This window comes from Columba livia, chromosome 3, assembly GCF_036013475.1.
Source record: "Columba livia isolate bColLiv1 breed racing homer chromosome 3, bColLiv1.pat.W.v2, whole genome shotgun sequence".
NCBI classification, from domain to species: Eukaryota; Metazoa; Chordata; class Aves; order Columbiformes; family Columbidae; genus Columba; species Columba livia.
The window spans coordinates 59,526,753-59,550,209 of NC_088604.1; the positions used below are offsets into that span (position 1 = coordinate 59,526,753).

General features: G+C 42.2%; 1 protein-coding gene across 2 annotated transcripts in view; it reads right to left on the minus strand.

The window, feature by feature from the left end:
* The window catches only part of SGK1 (serum/glucocorticoid regulated kinase 1), a 78,258-nt gene that overhangs the window by 8,044 nt on the left and 46,757 nt on the right, over positions 1–23,457 (minus strand). Inside the window, exon 3 of one of the 2 annotated variants that reach the window (XM_065057052.1) lies at positions 19,203–19,278. In XM_065057052.1, coding sequence (XP_064913124.1) covers positions 19,203–19,278 — 76 coding nt within the window. Of the gene's footprint in view, positions 1–172; positions 652–19,202; positions 19,279–23,457 lie in introns of those variants that run through there. The other variant, XM_005509401.3, reaches the window with a different exon arrangement.

Sequence of the window (23,457 nt, forward strand, 5' to 3'; positions counted from 1 at the left end):
ACCTGGACCCTTTCTGTGCGGAACGCTGCCCCTGCTGTACCCCGCACGCACCCTCCTGTGTCCTCCGGTGCCCCGCTCTGCGGTGGCCCCGCTGCTGGAGGGGTAATTTCCCCTGTGGGGAGACGTTTTCCTGCCAGGGCAGGGTGTCTCGCCGGCAGAGCGGTAAACCCACCTTTCAGCGACGACTTCTCCTCTTTGCCCCTCATCTCGCTCTCTGTCGAGATCCCGGGCGCGGCGTGGCAGCGCGGAGGCTGTGACGGGGCTACCGGCGGCCGCCGTAATCCCAAATAACTCCCCTTCCTGGCCGGACGGCCCGGAGGCAGGAGGGAGGTGGCGAGGGCGGCGAGGCCGGCCGCCGCTCCCGCTGACCCGTTTACGGACGCAATACCGAGGGCGGTTGACATGCAGGAGCGTTATAAAGTTCAGCACGGGCCGCCCCGCACACTCTGCCCCGTTGCAACATCGCCCTCAAAATTACTGTAATCAGCGCGCACACGCGCACACACAAACACGCAAGGGCAGCGGCGGGGGAAGCGGGGGGGGGCACCCCGGCCCAAATTGACCTGCCGGCAGCGACTGACCCTGCCTCGCGGAAGGAGGCTCTGCCAAAGCTCCCCCCGCCCCGGCGCTGTGCGAGCGGCCGCGCACCCACGGCGCGGGTCCTGCGCCCACCCCGCTTCCCCAAAGAGGCTCTGCAACAGGACGGGCAGGGGCGGGGCGGGGGGCTGCTGCTGCCCGCGGGTGGCGCAGGGCTGCGGCTGCCGGCCGGGCTTCCCCGCAGGCCGGATAGCGCCGGGGCGGGACCGGCGCCCCGCTCCGACCTGGCACCCAGCGCCTTCCGCCGGCAGCGCCCCGGTGGCGCCCCCCGCCCGCCACGGCCCGGCCCGGCCCGGCGCCGCGCACTCCTGGCCGCGCCCGCCCGCGGGAAGCCGCTGTCCCTCTGTCCCTACGTCCGTCCCTCTGTCCGGTACCCACCTGACGGCTCCCGCAGCCGTCAGGGCCCTCGCCCTCCCACCCCGTGCTGGCGGTGCCGCTCCTTCTGCGGCCCGGCTGCGGGGAGTTCACAGCACGGAGGATTTTAATGTGAAAGGGAGGAATTCCTCCCAACCTAGCGAATGAATTATTGTTTTTATCTATAATTCACGCGGCGTTTTAAAGTCATGAACTGGGTTCTCAGAAGCCCGAGGTTTGGCTTAAAAGCCTGAGTGTCCTAAGGCTGCGTTTTAAAACTTTTCTTTACAGCGACAGCGGCAAACACCTTAACAGTTGAAATGGGCAAGAGAACACAAGTGAGAGAAAGGTACCCTAAGGTCCCCTTATTCAAAAGCCAAGTCTTCTAGAAGAGCGTCAGACATTGTCAAAATCTCAATAAATTGAAAGAGTTTGCATCAAGAATTTGTACAACCAGTGTGTTAGGAGTGTACAGTTAAAAACTAAATACAAGAGAAGGATAAAAAAGTTACAGTGCTGTTTCACACTCGTTACTTTTTTCCCTCAGGCTAAAATTTCAACATGTTTTCCTGAACTTCTAAACTAATGTTTTTTTCAAAGCAAAATGAATAAAAATGAAGTAGAAGGTGGTCATTGAAAATAAAAAGGAAAAGGGAGATTCCATACAAGGGCTCTTAAAAGTTGAAGAACTCTGTGCCCCAGGATGTGTGCACACCAAAAGTGTAAATGGGTTAAAAAATGACTGGATAAATGAATAGGGATGTCTGACCTGGAATTTTCCTGGAAAACAAATTCCTGGAAGCCAGGGCAGTTTTGGGGGCAAATCACTGAATATTTGCCTGCTCTTACCATCTTCCTCCACAGTGCACTGTTAGCTGGTGTGGGTAGCACAGACTGACCTACGAGGACCTTGGGCTCATACCTTCATTCTGATAGTCTTATATTGCATTTCTGAGTGGCATGATGCTATCTTTTCTAGTCACAGAGATTAACTAACTCACAAAACCCCAAGAACTTCTTCTTTCTGGAAAAATAAAAGAGACCTGATTTGATTTGTAGCCTAAAGTTATGCATTTGACTCTGCCAAATAACTGTATTCCATATAAAAGGAGTGCTAGGTAAACAGATGCTCATCAAGCTCTTCACCATACCAACATCCAAAACAGGGCCCTGCTGCTGGGCTGTGAGAGATGCAGAAAGACACAGACTCTGCTGGAACCATGGCTGATGTAGGCTTAAGGGCAGAGCAGGCATGATGTGCTGACTTGCCAATACAAGGTAGGTATGAGTATCCCTGCCGGTGCACAGATTGGGATGTGCCCAACATAAAGCCAGGAGGGATCTGTTTCAATTTATCTTAAAGACTGGACAGGCCCACACATCACTAGTGCGGGTATGTGTTGGCCAATGCAGTTCAAAGCACCTTCAATAGTAGCTGGACTGTGGAAATTCGGCTCATTAAAGAAATCTCCCTGTTTGGAGGGTTTCTTCATCTGCGATGGACAGACAGATTTTAGTCCTGCTTGACGGTGTCTACAAGGCACACAGAAATGTCTCCCTCCTCCCCTTCAGGAAGGTCAGTGGCTTCCAGCAGGCTACACGGTAACTGGAATTTGTGAGTTCTCTTCCTCAAATTCTGTTCTGGTCCTTGCCCTCCACTGCAGAGGAAGATTTATGAACCTAATTCAGTGCCTCCATCCTTCAGGAATAGATTCTCGGATAGCTTCTGAACTTCAATTTGGCAATGAATTCAATGCTGAATGAATGAATTCCTGCTTACTCATCTTGCTGAATCAAAACCTTAGGATGCAGCAGGTTGAACTGTTTCTAAAATTACTTGGCTGACTCTGGAAGAAAGCTTCCCAAAGTTCTGCAAATATTTTCAGCAGTATTTGGCTTTGGCTTAATTAAACAAAAATGGAATTCAAGCCTTGGACTGCAGGAGTGACATAGCTTCCTAATGCAAAAGGAGGTAGCACTCCTAACAGCATCTGTCTTCTGAAGCAAAATCTCAAAAGCTTTGATTTTCCTCCTGTAAACCCCCAACAAACAAGTTCTTGTCTCTGACCTTGTAATTAAGTTTTATGTGCAACAGCTGAAACTTTCAGTCAAGACCTTCAGGCTACCCCACAAATGATGTCTACAAGTAGCAACAAATAGATAAGGAACAGAATAACAGCTTTAATCACAAACCCAACAGAGATTTTTAATCAGGAGCTTTCGAATAATGTCAACAAGTCTGCTAGACATTGTTCTGACAGGAGGTTTATTGACTGAAGCCTATTGATCTGGAAACATCTAATTGATTTCGGTGTCATATTTTGCCAAACACAAATTTGGAACATCTGTATTTCCCTTTTCTGATGCTTACAGAGCAGGTTTACTGCATTGTCAATAAGAGGCTTTAGTGCCAAGGGATTACGCTCACAGGATCACAGAGTGATGCAGGGCTGCAGTGAGAAAAAAGTAATTCCTGTCCTTGTAGAAAGCAATGGAAAATTACAGCATCCTTTCAATGCACTGACCTCTAGTTGAAACAGCTGATAAACAATGGCCCTAACTTGCGTTTTAATTCCAGCACACTGATTCGAGTCTAATGGAGTTGTTGTCACTTTATGAGCAAATATTGTAGGTATTTCAGCCCATGGTAGTCAGAAAGGGGTGAGAGCAGAAGCAGCACATTTCTATGCCCTTCTTTGAGTGTGCCGCCTCCCCCCTTCAATTAGTATAAGTCCTTGTAGTGTTGTGTCAGCTCTCTAGCTTAGAGTCCTCATAAAACCAGATTGGATGACAGATACTTGAATTCACTATTGTTCTTATGAACTTAAAATAATGTGCTGTGATTGCACAGAGTTTGGGTTTATCGGAAATGAATGATGCTAGTATAATAAAGGAATGTGAAAACATAAGAAAAAGATAGAAGAGTGATTAAAAAATGCTTGCAAGAAAAATGAAGATTCTTAGTGATGCTGCGAATTTGGTCTGCTGGTCTTCTTTGGTCACAAGGCAGCCTAATGTGAGGAGCTGGTATATGCTCCAGAATGGAGAGCATAGGCATGCACTGTCTACTGAATCTGGCACTCAGATTTTCCTTCCAAAACTTTAGCATTTGAACAATAATAACAGAGATGGATTTAGGAACTTTCTATCAAGCACACAATCTGAACAAGTTTCCCTGTACTTCTCCCTGTATTTGCTAAAATACAAATGATAGCTGATCAAACCTAACTATCAGGTCATCTGTCATTCCCTTATCTGTTAATCTAGTGTTCCACAAGGAGGTGTTTGCTACATTATGTCTCAATGCCTTTTATCATCACCATTGTAGTTCATTATCTTAAAGATATCTTTAAGACTGTAAGCCCTCCAGCAACCTTGGAGTTAAGGCACCAAATACTGTAAATAGTGAGCAAACTAGTCAAAGAGAGGAATTTTTGCTAGAGAGAGGTTCAGCTGGCTGCTAACTCAAACCAGAAACTTGGATTCTAGGAGATGAATTGGATATGAAAACAGAGGCCCACTAAAGGGAGGCTCACACTATCAGGTCTTGATGCTTTTCCTCGTGGTGATACCACCATGTCTCTTGCCATTATGTTGACTGCTTTAATATTCCTTATTATTTCTAGCAGATCTTTTGGGAAGTGTAAATGGGCAGAAGGATGCACAGCACACACGCTAAACCACACATTATCTGTAGGGTTTCTTCTCTAGTAGTCTATTAATTTAGGACCTATTTGCCACTTAGTTATCTGGGTCCATTGCTTTCAGCTGGGTTGTTACACTATTTATGAGGGCAGACTAATTAGTCCAAGACAGAGGATGAGGGAAGAAGTGCTAATTTTGCCCTAGATAACTGGTCCAAAATGGAGTCAAAATATGTGTTTATAGTCATAGCATATCTACCCTTCTGAAGTTTTGGCATTTGAGGTAGGCGTATAGTCACCGAAGGTACCCTCCTTGGTCAGAAGAGACAAATAAGCATCCCAGAGACATTTCATTGCATCTGTGGCCTGAATCAGGCAGTATCTAATGTTGAGTTGAAGGAATCTGTGCCTGAAACCCACAGGTAGGTAGAAGCATTTTTGAATCACAGTTTTGTTTTGTTTTGTTTTTATTTCTGAATGATGTAAATGATGTAGAATTACTTTAAAGGATCATATTGTCAACACACCCTGAGAGAGCTGGCCATTTTTTTCCTGATTTATATATGTATATTTATGTAAAAAGATAAAATCTTAGGGCAAGTTAAAATACTATACATGATAGACAGAGATTCCTGAGCTGGCTCAGTCCAGTCTAGCTATGGACCTGGGAGAAGACTTGTAACATTAGTATAATGCTCCATAGTGCTCCTCAAGAATGAATAACACATTTTGGCTTGAAGCTAGTAGCCCTGCATAGTTCTATATTGTGCTGGACAGACAAGACACACCAGCTTTATTGAAATTAGTTGACATTATCTTGCCTAGTGCTGTGTCTGATATAATCTCAGAGAGATGTGAAAGTCTTAGTTCTATTTTTAAAAAGTGGGAATTAAATCACAGGGTAGACAATGTGTCTCATCTAAAAGAAATCCATGGTAGAACCAAAACTTAAATGCGAAGTTAACTTTCTCCAGTTCTAATAACTGGATTACACTTACTGTACGGTAATATATATGCCATATCTGCCAACCTCATTCATGTAATTACATGTATTGTAAACAGATCACTTAGGGTGGCAAGAGCCAGAACAGGCACTGCAGGCATCTGCTGCACCTTGGTGGAACCTTGCGTCAGTATCTGATATTGCTATAGCCCTGGTTCCCATCCCAGCAGGAGCCACCAATCACAGTGAAAAATGTGAGACTTGGAAACACTGACACCTAAAAGGTTCTCTTGTGATTCCAGAAAGAACCTAAATCCAGATTTGTGGGGAAGGGAAGGAAGTATAACTGCATCCACACTGAACTGGCAACTGGTAGTGTCACCTGCCACTGTCCAACATATTGGAAATACCAGGAAAGTGCTTTTCCCACAGCACATGATCTCCACAAAAAATATTACTGTAAGACAAAAAAAAAAGTCCCACAGCTGTTTCGCAGGCAGACAAGTAAAGAAAAAGCCACAAACATCTGAAGCATGAATTTCTTTTTTTCACTTCCAGATGCTATTATCAAACCTGTTCAGTCATTCACTGCACTGTGAATCTCTTTCTAGTATTCCAATTAGTCCAAACTTTTTTAACACCTTAAGCCCTGAAGTGAATTGGCAGCCTTTGATATGGGTTTCATTTACTTTGACAGAAACTGTCTTTACTTTTTTGTAAGTGCTTTACATGATTCCACAAAGAAGACCTTAACTTCAGGCAGCCAAGCTCAAATGTTTTTGCCATAGGTTTACTAGACTTCAGGACTAAAAGGAGCTGCTAGAGCACCTAGCCTGGCTTTCTGCGTAACATAGACTTGAATTTGCTGCTACATGTATCAAGTCCACCAGCTTTACCTCTGAGGTTTCTTGTCTCTTCCTCTTAACTCAAGGTTGACTGTCTCAAAATGTTCATCCAATTCAAGGATAAGAATCAGGAGGTTTTGACAAGCACAGACACCCACCCACACATAATCATGCAATAGACCACAGGCTATGAGCACACGACCTTCCCAGCCTTCAGCAAGGGCTTCCTCACCCCAGTGCATCTGCAGCTGCTCATCAGCACCCACATGGTGGGTGTTGCCAACCTTTGGATCATCGGGCAGATCTCCAGGTGGGAGCTCCCACTGGCTGGCATTAGTCAGCCAGGTGAGGAGCACCTGGGCACAGGCTCTCCAGCTGGCACAGCTGAAACTGGAGGGAGGTGTGTGTCCCAAGAGGAAGGGAGAATGAATCATCTCTATGTATTTTTAATAAAGTATCAGAAAAATTAACTCCTCGAACTCTGGAATGTTGCAAACATGTCTCAATCTGCTGCAATATAGGAAACATTAGTAAGCAGTTTGTATTTTGTTCACAGTGAAGCTCTTTAGAAATACAGATAAAGTTCCAAGTGAGGAAATTGAAACATAGACAGGTTAAGCAAAGTACTGTCCAGTGAGTGAGAGGATTGAAAACAAAACTTTTGGCCTTTAGTGTTGTACCACTTGTGCAGACATATGAATCACTGAGGGCAAATATAGAGTTTAAATACAGAAAGAGTATGCACAATGTAGCTACCAACAGGGGCTTTGGTTGCTCGCACAGCATAGCACTGAGGATTTCTCTACAGTTGCAGGGAATTGTGTTACTAGGGTATTAGTCACGATTTTCACTTAGCAATGATTTTCACTTATGCATGTTTTTATTCATAGATCTTTAAGCCCTCACACAGGCAAATATTAACAGTGACATTTTAAAGAATGAAGAGATGGGGAAGTTGGATGACTTGGGTCATTGTCATATGATGAGCCTGAAATAGAATAAACATTTGGTAGGGCTTGTGACTTGCAATCTCATGCTCAGCCCATTGGACATATAGCCCAACTCCTACATGACAAAACTGGAGAACACTTTTGCTCATTTAGTGACTGACCCAGACTGACTGACTCAAAACAGTGATTGAATTCACAGCTGTTGGACTCTGAATCAAGATCAAATACTGCCTTCCCCCAGTTTCCATGATTTTTGAAACAATGCTCAAGTTTTGACTAGTTGTACAATTTTGAGATTCTTAGTGGTTTTTTTTTTTTTTTTTTACTGAAACACCATATAGGCTGACAGGTAGCAGAGAAAGGAAAGGAATTTCTCAGAAAGTTAGAAAATCTGTTCATGCCAGTGGTTGAGATACAAAAGTATAAAATACATAATGAGCTGCATATGCCAGACTCACTGGTGTAGTAACTCTCTGTATCTGCATAATCCTTTTCTGATTTCACAATACCTGATTCAAAATGGGTAGCACATAGTAATAAAGTATGCTCAGTTTTGTCTGGAGATAGCACTCTGAAGTATTTTTTACAGACCATGTTTCCCTCATCTTTAATTTTATGTATATATTTATATTTATCACTGTGATCGTGTTTTCCATGTAAGGTATATTTATTCTAGCTTATTTTACTTTTCTAATTTGAACAGCTTATGCAGAACTTGTAACTCTTTCATCTAGTCTTGGGTCACACTGATGAAAGATCTGTGATCACTCAAGCCCCAGAGCATTCACCCTGGTTATTTGTCTTTAGGTGCTGCAACCACTACTAGTCACTTTGGCTGTGTGAGCTGAGTCACAAAAAGGGCTCCTATTTGTGCTCACTGGAACATACTTATATGTACAGAAGTGACTAATGAACTGGTGAGCACATTGGTTAAAGACAGCTTAATAGGAAAACATGATTTGTTTTTGTGGGGGGAAGGCTGTTATGATGTTAGAAACTGTGAGAAACAACATTAATTCATTAAAATAATGAGTGTTTTTTTTCTTTATACACGTTTTTATTCTCAGATGTGGTGTTTTCGAATATTCAAGAATATTATGATCGTGAGACATCAGGTCCTGCTTTGTTGTATAGGCCTATTTGTAGCTGCCAGGGTAGGAAGTAAACTTCTCTGAGCATTTCTGAGTATCTTGTGCCTTCCCTTTAACAATGTCTCTCAAATCCTGTTAATTTAGAGATTACTTAAGTTTTTGGAAAACTATCCATGAACCACCTTGTGCAATACAGCTATAAGGTTTTGATTCACAGACAACTACACTGAGGCCATGCTTTGAGTGTTTACTCTCTTGCCTTCTGCAATAATGTTTTGACAATATTTTTACTTTTATTTCTGTGTTTCCTTTGCTTGACTGACTACTTAAAAAAAAAAAAGTGACCGTTTTTCAGGTCATCATTCAATATTTAATGATTTGCAGTACTGCCGAGGCCACAGATTGAGAAACACCTCTGAACAGTATCTAGCACTGACCATTACTGGAGATGTGGTCCTGGGCGAAGTGGACATTTAGTCAGACTGAACTGGCAATTCAAATGCTCTTGAAGCAATTAAAGAATGCTAAACATTAAAAACTATTTGATCAATATCTTACAGCTATTGACTTGTAAAAGGTCCTCTTTCATTACCCACTATCAATTTCCTGTAAGACCTTTAAATAGAACTCAAAATCACATTTTACTTTGACTTGGCTCTGCAGGAAGAAAAACAGGCTTCCAGGCTGTATGCCATCATTCAGAAGCATGGCTCAGCATCCTGACACTTCTGTGGGGCCGGTTACAAGAAATGTGGAACCACTGACATGCTGAATTCTTTTGACAACACGAAATGTTTAGACTGCTAGGAAAGAAAAAAAAAAAAAAGGAACTGGTGAGGGAATGCGTGGGGAACTCCATATAGAAAGAGGAAGTATTGTGTGTGACCGATCAGGAAATGGGTACAAAGCATCTGTTTTGGTAGTATTTTCACTTGTTTTGGGGGCATTTCCATAGTGAATTGGAAGCTGGCCCTGCGTGTAGGTATTACTTCATTCCAAAAAGCGAAAGGCAGGCACTAATTTGGAGCAAAACATAGCAGCTGTCAGCATGAGCACATAGCAACACAGCACAACAGCTGAAGGCAGGTTGTGCACAACACAACATCCCACTGAAACTGCTGAGTGTTGTAGAGCCATTCTGGGCAGCAAGAATGAAAAACAAAGCTCTGACTTCTATAAAAAGGGAAAGCTATTTTGCAGGCTGTCTTTTTTGACAGGAATGGATTCTCTTTTGCCTCCAAAAACTCTGGGATGCAGTCCCATCTGCTCTACAAAATCTCCAGGGAACTATGCAAGGCAGCAAGGTGAAAATATGATGAAAGCCCATTCTGACCCTGGCTGGCAAAGCACTTCTTTACCATGCACAGATTTGGCAGGTGGGAAGTTTAGCCCTCATCTTTCCATAAACATTGGCTTGTCTGGAGTATGCTGTCAACCTCTGTGATGTCAGGGCTGTTCGCTTCTTTGGTTTTGTCATGTGATTTTATTATTTTTTTTTTTTTTTCCAGAAGCTGAGTCCAAAAGTATGACAGTTTTTCTTGTGTAAAGTGAAGTTCTGCTTATGCATTAGCTCTTGAGCAAACAGCAGTTAGGTCTTTGCAGAGTTGTGGGGAGGATAGTGTAATACCCTCAATGCAATGAAGTCACTTTTAGAGGAAGTCCTTGTATGGACAATTTATCCATCACTTTGGAAGATTTCAAATCTCATTTCCAGGAGGATCAATTTAAATTCTAGATTTGATCCTCTTTGTTTAGTCATTCCTGAGTCAGCTGGGAGACGGAGGCAAGTTTGGATATGCTGGTGCAAGTGGACAGCACAGAGAGCTGAGACAAATTCTCTGACAGAGGGTATTTTGGACCTCCCCCTCCAAGACAGAAATATAATGCTCCTACAGGGTTATAAAGGGACTGAAATAATTGAAAGATACATTTCAAGCACTATCATGGTAAAGCGCCTGAGCAACATACTCCATGAGATGTAGAGTGAGGCAAGTATTTGGAGGACTCTGTTTGCCATTGGCTTTCTCCTGTCTGGAGAATGAAACTGCTTAGCTTAGATTTCGAACATGACCTATCCCCATTTGCTAAGTAGATCACATTAGTCTACATTTGTCCTGGATCACAGTGCAACAATACTGACAGGGCATCATTTTCTGCACTGCTCCCTTGCTCTTCTTTTTCAACCTTGTTTTTCCTCTGTTTAGTTTCTGCCCTTTCCATTACTCCTTGGGCCTATCTTTTTTCCTCAGTCTGCTCCTGCATTTCACTTTGTTTTCTCCCTCAGGCCTTTCTTTGTTCCTGGCTGCTTCAAGTTGAAACCAGCACTCTGAAAGCAACATCATCAGCTATAGTCGCCTTCAGAGAAACATCAAGAGCTCAAAGTCATCTTGAAAATTATTTCAAGTAAAAGTGAACACTTTATCACGTTTTTTATTTCATAATGTGGTGTCAAATAGAATATGGAAAACTGTGCACAGTTTTTGCCACCATTCAAGACATATGTCAAGAAACTGGAGAGACAGAGTGGAGGGCTACCAGGATGGTCAGGGGTCTAGTGCACAGGACCACTGAGGAAAGAGCTGGGGTTGTATAACCTGATGAAGAAGAAGGCAGTTGAACAGCAGCATATGACTTCATGATGAGGAGCTACAAAGACACCAGAGCCAAACTCTTCTCAGTCATAACAGAAGGCGTAAAAGGGGGCATTGGCAGCAAGCTGCGTGCTCAGCCTGGATATTAGGAAACAAAATGTCTACCAAGAAGGTGGTGCAGCCCAGGAACAGCCTTCCTGGAGAGGTGAAGGAAACCTCATCCTTGGAGGTTTCCAAGCCTCAGCCAGGCCAAACCATACTGACCTGCTGCAGTGCTGGCCATAGTCTGGATGACTCACAAGGCCCCTCTAAATAACACTATAATACTGCAGAATGATGTACTTGTTCTCTTAAAACACTTACTGTAGAGTTTGCCATGCTTTCCCTGCTAACCAGTCCCGCCTGAACTGCAAGAGGAGGAATTTTATATATATATATATATATATATATATATATATATATATAATTTTTTTTTTAAGGAGAAGGGTAATATAAGACAACCTAAACAGTTATGGTAATTCTGGCAGGTAGTCTCCTTGGTTGTAGTGGGATGATTCATATCCGTGTGATGATACGTATGTGTATTTATAGAATAAAAGCTCTCTATTTGTTGTTTCAATATTTATGACTTTTCTTTGAGTTATTCTAATGAAATATTTGGTCAGTTTGTTTATTTATTTTTTTGTCTTTTTCCTTTTTCTTCTTTCTCCCCTCCCACCCCCACTGCCCCAGGGCTGACCACAATCATCCAATATCTGTTGTGGAAAGGTGGGGGTTTTTTACAGTTTTCAATTCCTTTTTATTAATAAATCCACTAATTTTTACTGGGATGCTTGAAATATTGAAACTTTGTTTAGGACATAGGTTGTAAGACTCAATGTTGCATTTGCTACCATTACTTTTAGCATACATGCAAACTGAATTTTTGTGCAACTATATTAAAAGCAATAGCAGTTTTCCATGTGCTTTAATTTGCAGTAAATGGGTTTCTGCTGCTGTGTTTTAGGCAGACAAAAGTTTGTCTTCCTCAGTATTTACCTCCAGACAACACTGTTTGAATCATGTGATAGGCTAAATGAAAACGATAGCTAATCTCAGGTAAACTAAGCAATTTTGTTCCAACATATTAAAGTCAGATTATAACAAAATGTTTTGAATTCATTTCCTTAGCCACTGAACTGATACTCACAAATTGTCTTCTGAGGTGTACAGTGACAAAGCAGATATAAGCATCTCCTTGAGACTACAGAGGGTATCAATGAACGATATGATTGTTGACATCATGTAAAATGAATCCTTTTTCATACCAACATCTAAGATCACATTCTTTACTCCCTTGGTTCCTGACAAGTGGGAAGGTTTTTTGAGCCTTTAATAGTCACAGATGTTGATCATGGTTACATTTTATGTGAAAAAAATTACAGCATAGTTTTTTCTTCACATGGACAGAAGTCTTCTATCTCCTATATCAGAGCTGGAAAAGCAGTAGGTTTTTTTGAGGAATATTCCCCTTATTTCCTAAAGCTCTCAGTCTGGGGACAGCCAGCTCTCTGCCTGAGGCCTTGAAATGTAATTAGGGGATAATGAATAGCAAGCCTTAGTTAGCCCTTCTGTCTTCTAAAATACACTTATCTCAGAGCATTTGCACTGGTGTGAAAAGAATTAAATGTCTCCTCTGTCAGGCTGTTCTGTTGAGAGATCCATTCCTGCTGTGTGATGGTAAGGGCTGATGAATCCAGAGGTGTCACTATGTGGTAACCTGTCTTGTTTATTCCCCCTTCCTGGACAGACCTCACCCTTTGAGGAGCAGGGTCATACAGATTTCTCTTGCAAAATATATTGCAGAAAAATACAATCCAGAAAGACTTCGTGCTTGCATTACAAAAGACAAAATATTGTCTTTTGTCTTTGGAAGAAAGCAGCATTGGCACATTCCAAATTTCAAGGTCATCTTTAGAAACAACAGGAAAAAAAATGCAGACTAATTATAGCAACTGAGTATTTTCATTTTTCTGTGGGGGCATTGTTCAATATGGGCTTTTGCTTTATTTATCTTTTAAATAGCCACTTATTTAAGTTTGTTTCAATGCCTGTAAAATGCATAGCAATAGCTCTTCTTGGGCAGGAGCCAGGCAATCCAAATGAACATCTAGGAGACTCCTGATACTCGACTTCTTTTCTGTGCCACATTTTCCTAGAGGTCTTCTCTATTAATCTTGCAACAACCCATGTTTGTGTGTGATTTATTGCTTAGCTGAATAACTGCACAAAAGAGTTGTGGACGATGCCTTTCATACTCCTCTTCAAAAATATAACACTATCCTATAAGGCCTGGAGCTCTTGTCACTGGCAAGGCTCCAGGTAAGAGGGCTTTCCATTAGGTTTTGCCAGTTGAGTTGTTGATCCCTGCTGGGGAAGCAGGACCTCAAACAGAATAGAGAGACAATCTAAATACTGTCTGGAAAATACATGATGGTGAAGTAAATGTTAGGGCAAGACAAAAGATCAGATCTGGATATCCTTCTGGCACGTGGGAGAGCAATGGATGTGGTGCCTACTCATCACTCTACTGTTTTCTGTGTTGGCCTCTTATCTATCCCCTTGCCCTCTCTTACTTTCATCCCCTACCACTGCACCGATGTATCTCATCTACTGCCACACTCTGGAAGAAAACACTCTAGGGCTCTGGCGTGGCTAATTTGGTCCACCATATTCTGTGGTACATCAGATGCCAGATGTATAACGCAAAATAATTAGAAGCCAATTTAAAAGTTAAGAAAGGATTAAAAAAATACAAATACTTAGTCCTGTTGAAGAAAATGGGACTCTAAGGATGATAACATAAAGCTTGGAACTGAAAATAAAGGAATAGAGGGGTATTGAGAAATCCCCACCACTGAAGGTTTTTAAGAAGTTAAATCCAGCTCATCTAGCCTTCCATCACAGTCAAGAGAAAGGACACAGATAGGGATTCATTCTTTCTTGGACAGGACATCACGTGTAGGTGAGAAAAATGGTGGCTGTTCCTCTCTATTCATTGCCACAGAAACCAGAGTGACAGACTGTGACATCAACCACCACTTTGCAGAGTTCTGAAGTCAGGTGAGATTACGGTTTTGGTCTGTATTTGAGAAAAATTCTTCAGAGCTACAAGTACTGGGAGCACAATTTTTCACCAAAAATGTAGAATGCATGGTCACCATAGATCTTCCAAATTGCAGCATCTGAGCTTCCCTGGAGCCCGCCTTGCTGCCTGACACTGGTGCCTGCTGATCGGCACAAGGCATTCCTGCAGGTAGATCTGGAATAACTTTGTGTGCCTTCAACACGGACTGTTACATTTCTTTTTTGGTGCAAGTTCAGTATGACACATAGAAAGACATTTATATTAACTGCAATTAAACTCTATTAGACCTTTAATCTGCTACCAGGTTGTACTGTATAAATGAATACATTAAAAGAAAAATAAAACATGAAACAATTATCTTCTATAAGTTGCAAAGCTGAATTTCAAGCTGTGCCTTTACAGCTGTTTAATCACATTTTTAATTGTGCTAGCTTTTGTGTCAGGGAAAACAGCTTTATTGGAAAAAGATGAGGGAAAAGTAGAACAAAATCTAATGTTTCATTAAACTGAGAAATACCATGGGCTTGAAATTGAAATCTCTAAGACTTGTGTATTAGGAAGTCAAATTTTCAAATTGTTATACTTTGGGAAATAAAAACTTAGTTTTCTCAAAAAGACATGCATTGGCAGGAAAAATACCAAGGCTGGTTTGGAGATCAATTTCAAATAATGTTGTGTTGAAAGGACAAAATTAGCCAAGTACGATGGTCAGCTGATGTGGGAAAGTGGGAAAAAAACAACCAACATGACAATCAGCCTGAAAAACAAACTCTTATTTTCCACAGCCAGCTGAATCAGGGTGACTGTTTCCTTGCAGAGGGGCACTGACTGACTTTTTTACTGCATACCTGAGGCTCATCTGGAGCAGGGGGTGCCGAGAGGAGGGAGCAGAGCTTTGCAGAAGGGCTGGGTCAGTGGGGCAATCCTCTCTCTGGCATTTTGGTGAGGTCGGGTCAGGGAACCTTGTATAGGGGGAAATGCCGCTCTTCTGCATCTCCAGCACAGGTATGTTTAGGAATGATGTTTCTGGTTCCAGTTGTCACAGACAGCAAAGCGCACTGAATCCGGGTCTATGTGCTCGCAAATGGGGGACACCCATCCAGTCTTCTTCAGCATGAATTCAGTAAGTGCAAAGTAAAGCTTTCTGACACTCCCAGACAAAAATATCTACCCAGGACTTCACAGAACCATTCTTGGGCTCAAAATTTATCCTGAACTGTGAAATAGCATTGTGCCAATCAAGTAAGCAACAGGTCTCATGGAGGCTTTTTTTTACTTCTCAAGGAGGAGAAAGGAAAAAGAACAGCTTTCATTGTCCCTTCAGGATTTTGTACACACATAAAATAGGTCTACGGTGTTTTTTTTTTATTTTATTTTATTTTATTTTATTTTATTTTATTTTATTTTATTTTATTTTATTTTATTTTATTTATTTTATTTTATTTATTTACAGTCTGCTCTTTGACTGTATAAGGAGGAAGGAAGGCAGAGAAGAGCAAGAGCAGGTTACCTCATGAATGTTGAGTGTCTGAGATGGTAATACTATGTCTACTGTTGAACTGCTGTTTTGTGAGTGCTATACGTGTAGCAATGAGATATAATGTTTGGGAAGCAGACTAGGTTTAGAAAAATTCTCTGTTTTGTAGCCTACACACAAAATGACTGGGAAAGATTCCAAATAACTTCAGTAAAACTGGTTGAAGAAACACTGTAGGTCTCATTATCAGTGGTGAAAGTCATTAATATAGACCTGCTCAGCATTATGGTAAAAAAATCACACTTGAACTGCAATATTTTGAGCCATGGACAGCTGCTTTCGTCCTGGCCTGAGCAGTGCATGGCAGAAGTAAATGCTCACTGCTCAGACTACAGTAATCCTGTACTGGTTAGGCAAGTGGCACTGCCATCTCTGTTGTGAAATGCTGTAGTGAACTGAATTGAGTAGACAGGAACAGAGAACTGAAAAAGAAATAGCTGCTAATGTGAACAGCGTTGCAAATATAAAAGCATTCAAAAATCATGAGTCCAGACACTGTCACCAAATTATGAAACCTATTTACACACCATTTTAAAATAAAAATAATCAATGAAAAATTAATTCTTCTTGCTCTCTGGTTTCAGAGGTTCCAGGTGCTTCACAGACTTACATTTTCTCTTTAGCCACAAATATTAAGTATCTAAATGCTCTTCCCAGTCTCCAAGGTCAAGCAGGTAGGGATATGTAAAGGAAACTTGAAATATCATGAGACTCATCATCAAGTTGCAAGAACTAGCAAGAATGAGCCTGGCACTGCAAACTAGGGGCATTCTTTATCACACTTTTGAGCTTATCAGTCACTTCAGAACCAAATTATTAAGCACAATTTGAGATAAATAATGTTGAAAAGTAAGAGCTGCTTCTTGCTAACAACATATCTTTGGGCTCAGTGAAATGTGTGGAAGTGGAAAGCACTGTAGGGGCGCTTTCCCACCTCCTGAGATTTGCATGTTGCATTGGCACTGGTGCAGGGAGAGCATTTCACCTCCATGATTTGGGAGCTGGTGGAGCTCTGATAAAGGCAGGGTCACCTGTGAAGGGTGGATAGCAATGTCTCTTTTGCTGTGTCACTGTTTAATGTTATACACATTAATTCCAGGTTATCCAGTGACAGAAACCACAGATGGCAGGTCTTTGTTTTTGTTTCCATTTACTTTCCAAGCCCAAGAGAGATATTATAGGTATTTTTATAAGATAAATAGTAGGGAGAATTCTAGAAATGTTAGCCAATGTTTGAGCCTGTAGTCAATTCGCACACTTCTTTCAAAAGTTACAGTAGGCTTAGGACAACTGCTCCCTCATTAAGACAGACAGATCTTCAATAAAGCTTTCAAAGATCATTTGGATAAAATATTTAAAAATCATAGTTATATCCTGCTTTTCTTTGCTCCTCATCCTCTGACCAAGGAATTATTTTGCCTGTAGCAATCATCCCCAAGGACACCCGATTTTGTCATGTAAACACAGCACAAATGACCAAGTCATAACACACACCCAAAGCAACCCAAGTGTTCAAGATTTTGCTTCAAAGCAGTTTAAGTCCTCTGGTGTAATCAAGACACAGTATGTAACTAGAATACAAGCATACTATATTAGTCCTGACTGAGGGGATTATGCAGGTGCTAAACAAGATTAACCTTGATTGCCATTGTAGAAACCTGGAAAGAAACACTGCTTTAGCCCTCTAATAGCATTTTTACGTATGCCCAAGTATTCGCTACCAAGTTTGTTCTGGTGAAGCACCTGGGTTTTAATCATGTTCAATTAATTCATATGGTGTAGTAGTTGTTAAATGCTTCTTAGGTGGAACCATTGGAAAACATTTAAAAATCAAAAGTCGGTTAAGATGTTATGATAAGATGCTCAGTCAGTCACTGCAGTCTCACATTGAAGGACCCATTTAGGACAGTTGTGTCATGGCAGAAGAGCCCTCAAACTTCAGCTACGGTAGGACTAGGTCCCAGAATAGTAAAACGTAAACTTTTTCTGCTTTAGCTGAAGTTACTCTGGATATCTAAACAACCTATGTAAGAATAAGAACAGCACCCTCACCCCACCATCACTGACAAGAAATGGCCCCTAAATACTGTGGTTTTACCTGGGTCATTTCCCAGATTGGGTTTCACGTGTAGCCAGCCTTGACCTAGCTGAAGGAACAATAACTTCTGGTAGAGAAGAGAGGGCAGGAGCGAGCGGGAGGGACATTTAAAGCCCTCACACTGCCTGTGTCACTGGCAGAAGAGTAAGATGGGTCACTGGCCTACTGCGCTTCAGGCAGAAGAAACTACCACTCAAATAAGTTAAATCAGTGGAACTACCCTGTATGGACTCCTGTATTTTAGAAAAAAAAAAAAAAAATAAAAAAATATGGCTATAGCTAACATTACTGTAAGAATCAGTGAAACCTACAACATTCACACACCACAGCGAGATCTCACAAAGGAGTGAGACTATTTAGTTAATTAAATATATTTCTAAACTTGTTTCATAAAAGTTTATCATCTAGACCAGCATTTAGTCTCTACACATAGAAGTCAACACTGGTTATAGGTCAGGGAAATTAACCAGGAGCATAAGCATTCAAAATCAAAGCGAGGAAGTGAAAGATTTCCTCCTAATGGGGACAGAGGCTTCTGGGATGTTTCCCAGGGGGACAGCTGCAAAAATGGCAATGAGAGCAGGAAGAAAATCCCCAAGTTATTCAAGTGAAATGTGCCTCAGGATCTGACAGCTACTTGTCATGCTAGGAGCAGTTTATGTTTACAGGGACACTTGTACTGTGTAGGCACAGCATTTTGGGGGCATTTACTTTCTTGGCTTAGATGCAGTTCTGATATGTCATCCAACCACAGCACCAACAGTCTAAATTAATCTGGTACACTTTCAATACTTAAATAAGATCTGAGCTTATGATAAGACAAAGTGAAGACAAACTGAGCCCCAAAACCCCCATATGCCCCCCCAAAAGCAAAACCCCAAGACAGAAAGCAGACAGAGTAAGAAGGATGTGTGTGGGCTCAACATATGGCTGGCTGTGCTGTACTTTCTCCCTTCTTGTAAAACTAACGAGACTCCTCGTGTGCACAGCACTCATATACTCAGTCCTCCTGTGTACAAACCAGGGGTCACTGAGGTTGCCCTCGACCATATTCTCAGGACTCTTTCTAGTAGCTAAGGAGAGTTTTGCTCAGATAGCAGATCACTGCCAAACTGTGGCTGATGGCCTATTAAACAGATCCCCTATAATACTATTGTTTCTCCTCATTATGCCGTGGCATAATTCCTTCATGCAGCATGCTGTAGACTGTGTCCACCCTGCCCGCAAGTGAGATGTTGTTGTTGTTGTTGTCCAGCAAACACTCTGGGTGAGAGCCCACATCTCATTTGGACATGAAAAACATCCTTCAATTAGGCTTGGCTTGCGGACAAAGCACTTCAGCCCTGAATAAAGGCCCATCAGAAGCAGCCTCCCGGCCCATGCCACCCCAGACCCACTGCCTGCCCTGCCGTCCCCTGCCCCTACCTGCCTCCTCACCGCCCCACAGGGGTCTGGGCTCCGGCTTGGGCAGCGAGTCTCCTTTGTTATGGGGTTCCTTCGCCTGAAAAACAGAGGGAACATAGGTTATGGCAGCTTCCTATTGTGCTGAGTTATTGCTTTACAAACTTAAGAGTAAAATTATTTTCCATCCGAAGAAAGTGTGTTGGGTGGCAGTGCAAGGCCTCTCTCCAGCTGTTTCCATAGTCAGGGATAAACTTACGAGGTGCCAGGTACTGTGATCTTCCAGAAAAGAAAAAGCCTCTGTGCTTTACTGTACTTTGAATTGCATTTTCCATTCAAAGTGTATGTGTACACCCATGGACCAGGTGGTTAGCCCTGTTCTCTCCTCTTCTTGGCCCTGCTGAGGGGGAGAAAGGGAAAGGCAATGGCAGGCAGGGTCTCAGCAGGACTGTCTTCTGACATAAGGAAGTTTGCAAAGAGCCACTGTGCCCACTCCTCCACCCAGGGCAGGGGCAGCCTTAATTGGAATGGGGTCTGGGGTAGGGTAATCCCTTCACATATCCTTGGGTGTCACCAATGGAGGAGCTACAGACTCCTGTTCCCCTCCGTGGTTAACATTTCATCATTATCCCTTCTATTATGGCACATCTAACTGCTTGCAATCTGGGTCTTTCTAATTCATATAAGAAGCTTTGATGAGAGCTGTGCAAGACTTTGGGAGAACTGGGAGTTGTGACTGTCCCCTAGCATCACCTTCATAAGGGTACCAGCTGCTGGCCTTTGTGGTGTTGCTTTTGGGTGATAAACTGAGTGTGAGGGTGGAGTCAGTCAGCAGGATCACACATTTGCTAACGCTATCCCAAAGTACTTCCTAGGCTCTCCATCTCGCTGAAATGCTGCATTCACCATCAGGACAGGAAGCAGCAGTCAAACAGCAAACAAGGTAAATAATTCCCCCTAGAATCACTGCACAGGCTTTTGGTAAAAAGTTCCAGTGTCAAAAGAGGGGAGAAATTTTTTAGCTAACAAAAAAACTGAAGTGCTTCTTCACACAAATATGCTATTCTCAAAATCTGCAGTCCTGAAGAATTAAAGAGTTTGTCAATATCAGTCTGGGGCTTGTCGAGTCACTCAAGCAGAGTTTTCAACTTTGACATTCTTAATTATTTTAATTTAAGAAATGCTTTCATTCAAAAGTTTCCAAATACAAATGGCAACTTCACCCACCATTACACACACTCCAAACAGGTGTGAGGCTGTCTAGAAGATGCCCAGTGTTGTGAAGCATTGAAAATGTGGCTTGCTTTTCTGATGGCATATTTCTGACTGCCTTCATTCAGGAGATTAAGCACATGGTTAATAAAAGGAAAGGAACAGGCATTCAGGGCAGCCACTGTTCTAGCTACTGTAAACTCTGTGATTAGAGAGCCAGAGTGACTGTAGGAAAGAAGCAGCGTGGGAATAGAAAGTAAGTATGGGATGGAGGGAGGGAAGGAAAGTGCTTGGTTTGATGCATTCCAGGCAGAACTGTGATTATGCCCAAAAGAATACAAACTCAGAAAACAGAGAAAATAATTTAAGGAATACACTAGTCATGGGTCTGTCCCTACAGAGAAGCACATCTTTACATGTGTGCAAAACAATATATGTCAAAGTCACCATGTCAAGGACAGATGTGTAATGTCCACAATGCCCATGAGCAATAAAAGGCTGAATGCTGAAAGCTGCAAACCCTGAACACTGTTTCTCAATGGAGTTCAGTGAAAAGAGAAACTCTGTCACTAAGGGTAGCACTGGCTGAGAGTGAAGACAAACATTTGTACCTGCCGACAGAAGAAGGGTTGACAGCAGAAGCCTGAGGTTGCTCTGACACTGCAGCAGCATCAACCTTGTATGTCTCATCCCAGGTTAATGCCAGCAAGTTGCAGAGCTGACAAACACCTTGCCACACTCCAGAGTGTGCCGATCTGCAGAACCACAGTCAGTAACACTTCCGTATCTCACAACAGTGATGGGAAGGTGAAAGCATTAAGTCTTGTGAAATGCAGAAAACACCAGTGACAGAAGTCAGACAAACAGGTAGAAAATCTAGTTTGAAATAGCTTGTGGATCTCCCATAGCACTAAGTATTCCCACTTCAAGTGTATTTGATTGTAATAGTCATTTCTAGTGGCACAAACTGAAACACAGGAAGTTCTGTCTGAATATGAGGAGTAACTTCTTTACTTTGAGTGTGCCAGAGCACTGGAACAGGCTGCCCAGAGAGGCTGTGGAGTCTCCTCCTCTGGAGACATTCAAAACCTGCCTGGACACATTCCTGTACGATCTGCTCTGGGGAACCTGCTTTAGCAGGTGGGTTGGACTAGATACCTCCAGAGGTCCCTTCCAGCCACAACCATTCTGTGATTCTGTGATTCTGTGATTCTGTGATTCTGTGATTCTGTGTGCATGGTATTGCTAACAAATTCATCTTTTCCAATAATTTTGCTCCTCTACCTTTTTTCTCCTCCACAGTTACCTGTGTTTCCACCTTCCATTTGTATGTCTATGTTACCATTTCAATTGATGTTCTCAAAAAGTGCAATGTTCTTAAGGAGTGGCCACTTATTATTGTATGCAGGATGTTTCTTTTGTATTTTTTCCTGGATTATATTCACATACTACCCATTCAGCTGAATAATCCATTCTCTAAATACAGGAATTTCACATGAAGTATAGGTGGTGTTGATTCTCATGTCTTAACATGTGAGGAAAACGTACAAGGCCACCATATCCACAGAATAAAAATTGTTTTGCACGTGCTTTTCCATTTTATGATATTTGCACTGAAGAAGTTTTGCTTTTTGCTTGTGACACTGAATATGCTTATCGTAGTGCTTGTAAAATGCTGGATTAAGTCTGTTTCCTAGCTGACATTGCTCAAGCCTAAAGTTCAATGAGGGGAAAGGAGACAAATAGCTTAATGCTAGCGGCCAAGTCTTTGTGCTAGCTGAGTACACTTAAGCCACAGCAGATAAGACCTCAACAGGTCAAATATTTTAAAACAATATCCATACAATAGTGACTCGGTGTAGAATACAGCACATTCTTTCATCCCATGAAGCACAATTACTCCCTTCCCACATTTCTTGTACTCCGATAATGTGACCCTGAAAGGCCAGCCAGCCCGGTGAGTGGGACAGCTCCCACTAAGCCTTACCCTAGGAGTCATATGGGGAAAATTACAGCCTCCGGTTTGCAAGAGGTAAACCATGCTAGAGGATTTATCTCTGAAGCAGACTTTAAAGGCACTGAACTGTGTTTTGGGATTACTGCAGTCTCAGTGCTTTTGGGAGAAGATAAAGGAAAGGATAGGTCAGAAGTTCATATGTCAGTGCAAGCAACAGTTGACTTGAAATACTTATTTTTGCTAAAATTCAGTGCTTCATATATTTTGTGCAAACACAATGTTAACTGCATGATCCAGCTTTTTCTTATTTTAGAAACAGTAAAAAGACATCAGTCTTTATAACACTTTAATAAAATAGTAGCTACATCACTTCCTTCTCTACTACTTTTGACCTAGGCACACAGTTCTCTTCAGCTGCAGCACCTCTTGGTGTGTCCTCAGCCTGGAGACTGTCTGTAAAAGGAGTGGAAAAGCAACAAGGTAGGCAGACTGGCTGCCTGTTCGTGCAAAAGCTGGAGTAGGCCAGGCTGTTGAGATTCAAGAATTTGGTGAGATACTCTGAAAAAGATCACCTCCAGCATGGAGATGGTTGAGGGCATCCAGACATTCAAACAAGTGCCTCAGTCCCCTTGTGGGAACCCCAGAGGAGCTGAGACCTGGGAGAATCACTTCCTCCATTGCTATAACATGGGGTCCATGTTCCTCCTCTGCACACAGCAAGGTGCCGTGAAGGAATTGCCCCCACCAAAAATGGAGAAAGGGGACAGTACAAGAAACACCTGTTATTTTTTGAATAACAATGTTAGTAAGGCATTTAACACCTCTGGTCCAGAAATGACCGAAGACCCTAATGCATGTGCTTTTAATGGGACTACTGCTGTGTTTAGCATTTAGCCAGCCCTCAACTGCTCTGCTGAACCAAGAGCCAGAGAAATGTGATCTGCCTCATTCATTGCAAAAGTAATTTAAACTCTGAAGCCTAATTTACACATCAACATTGTTAATTATTTCATTGCTGAACATCTTAACAGAGAGAGCTCATTAATGTTCACTTGAAAGGACATCAATACCAACAGTGGAAGCGGAATACATTATCTAGACTAAATACCA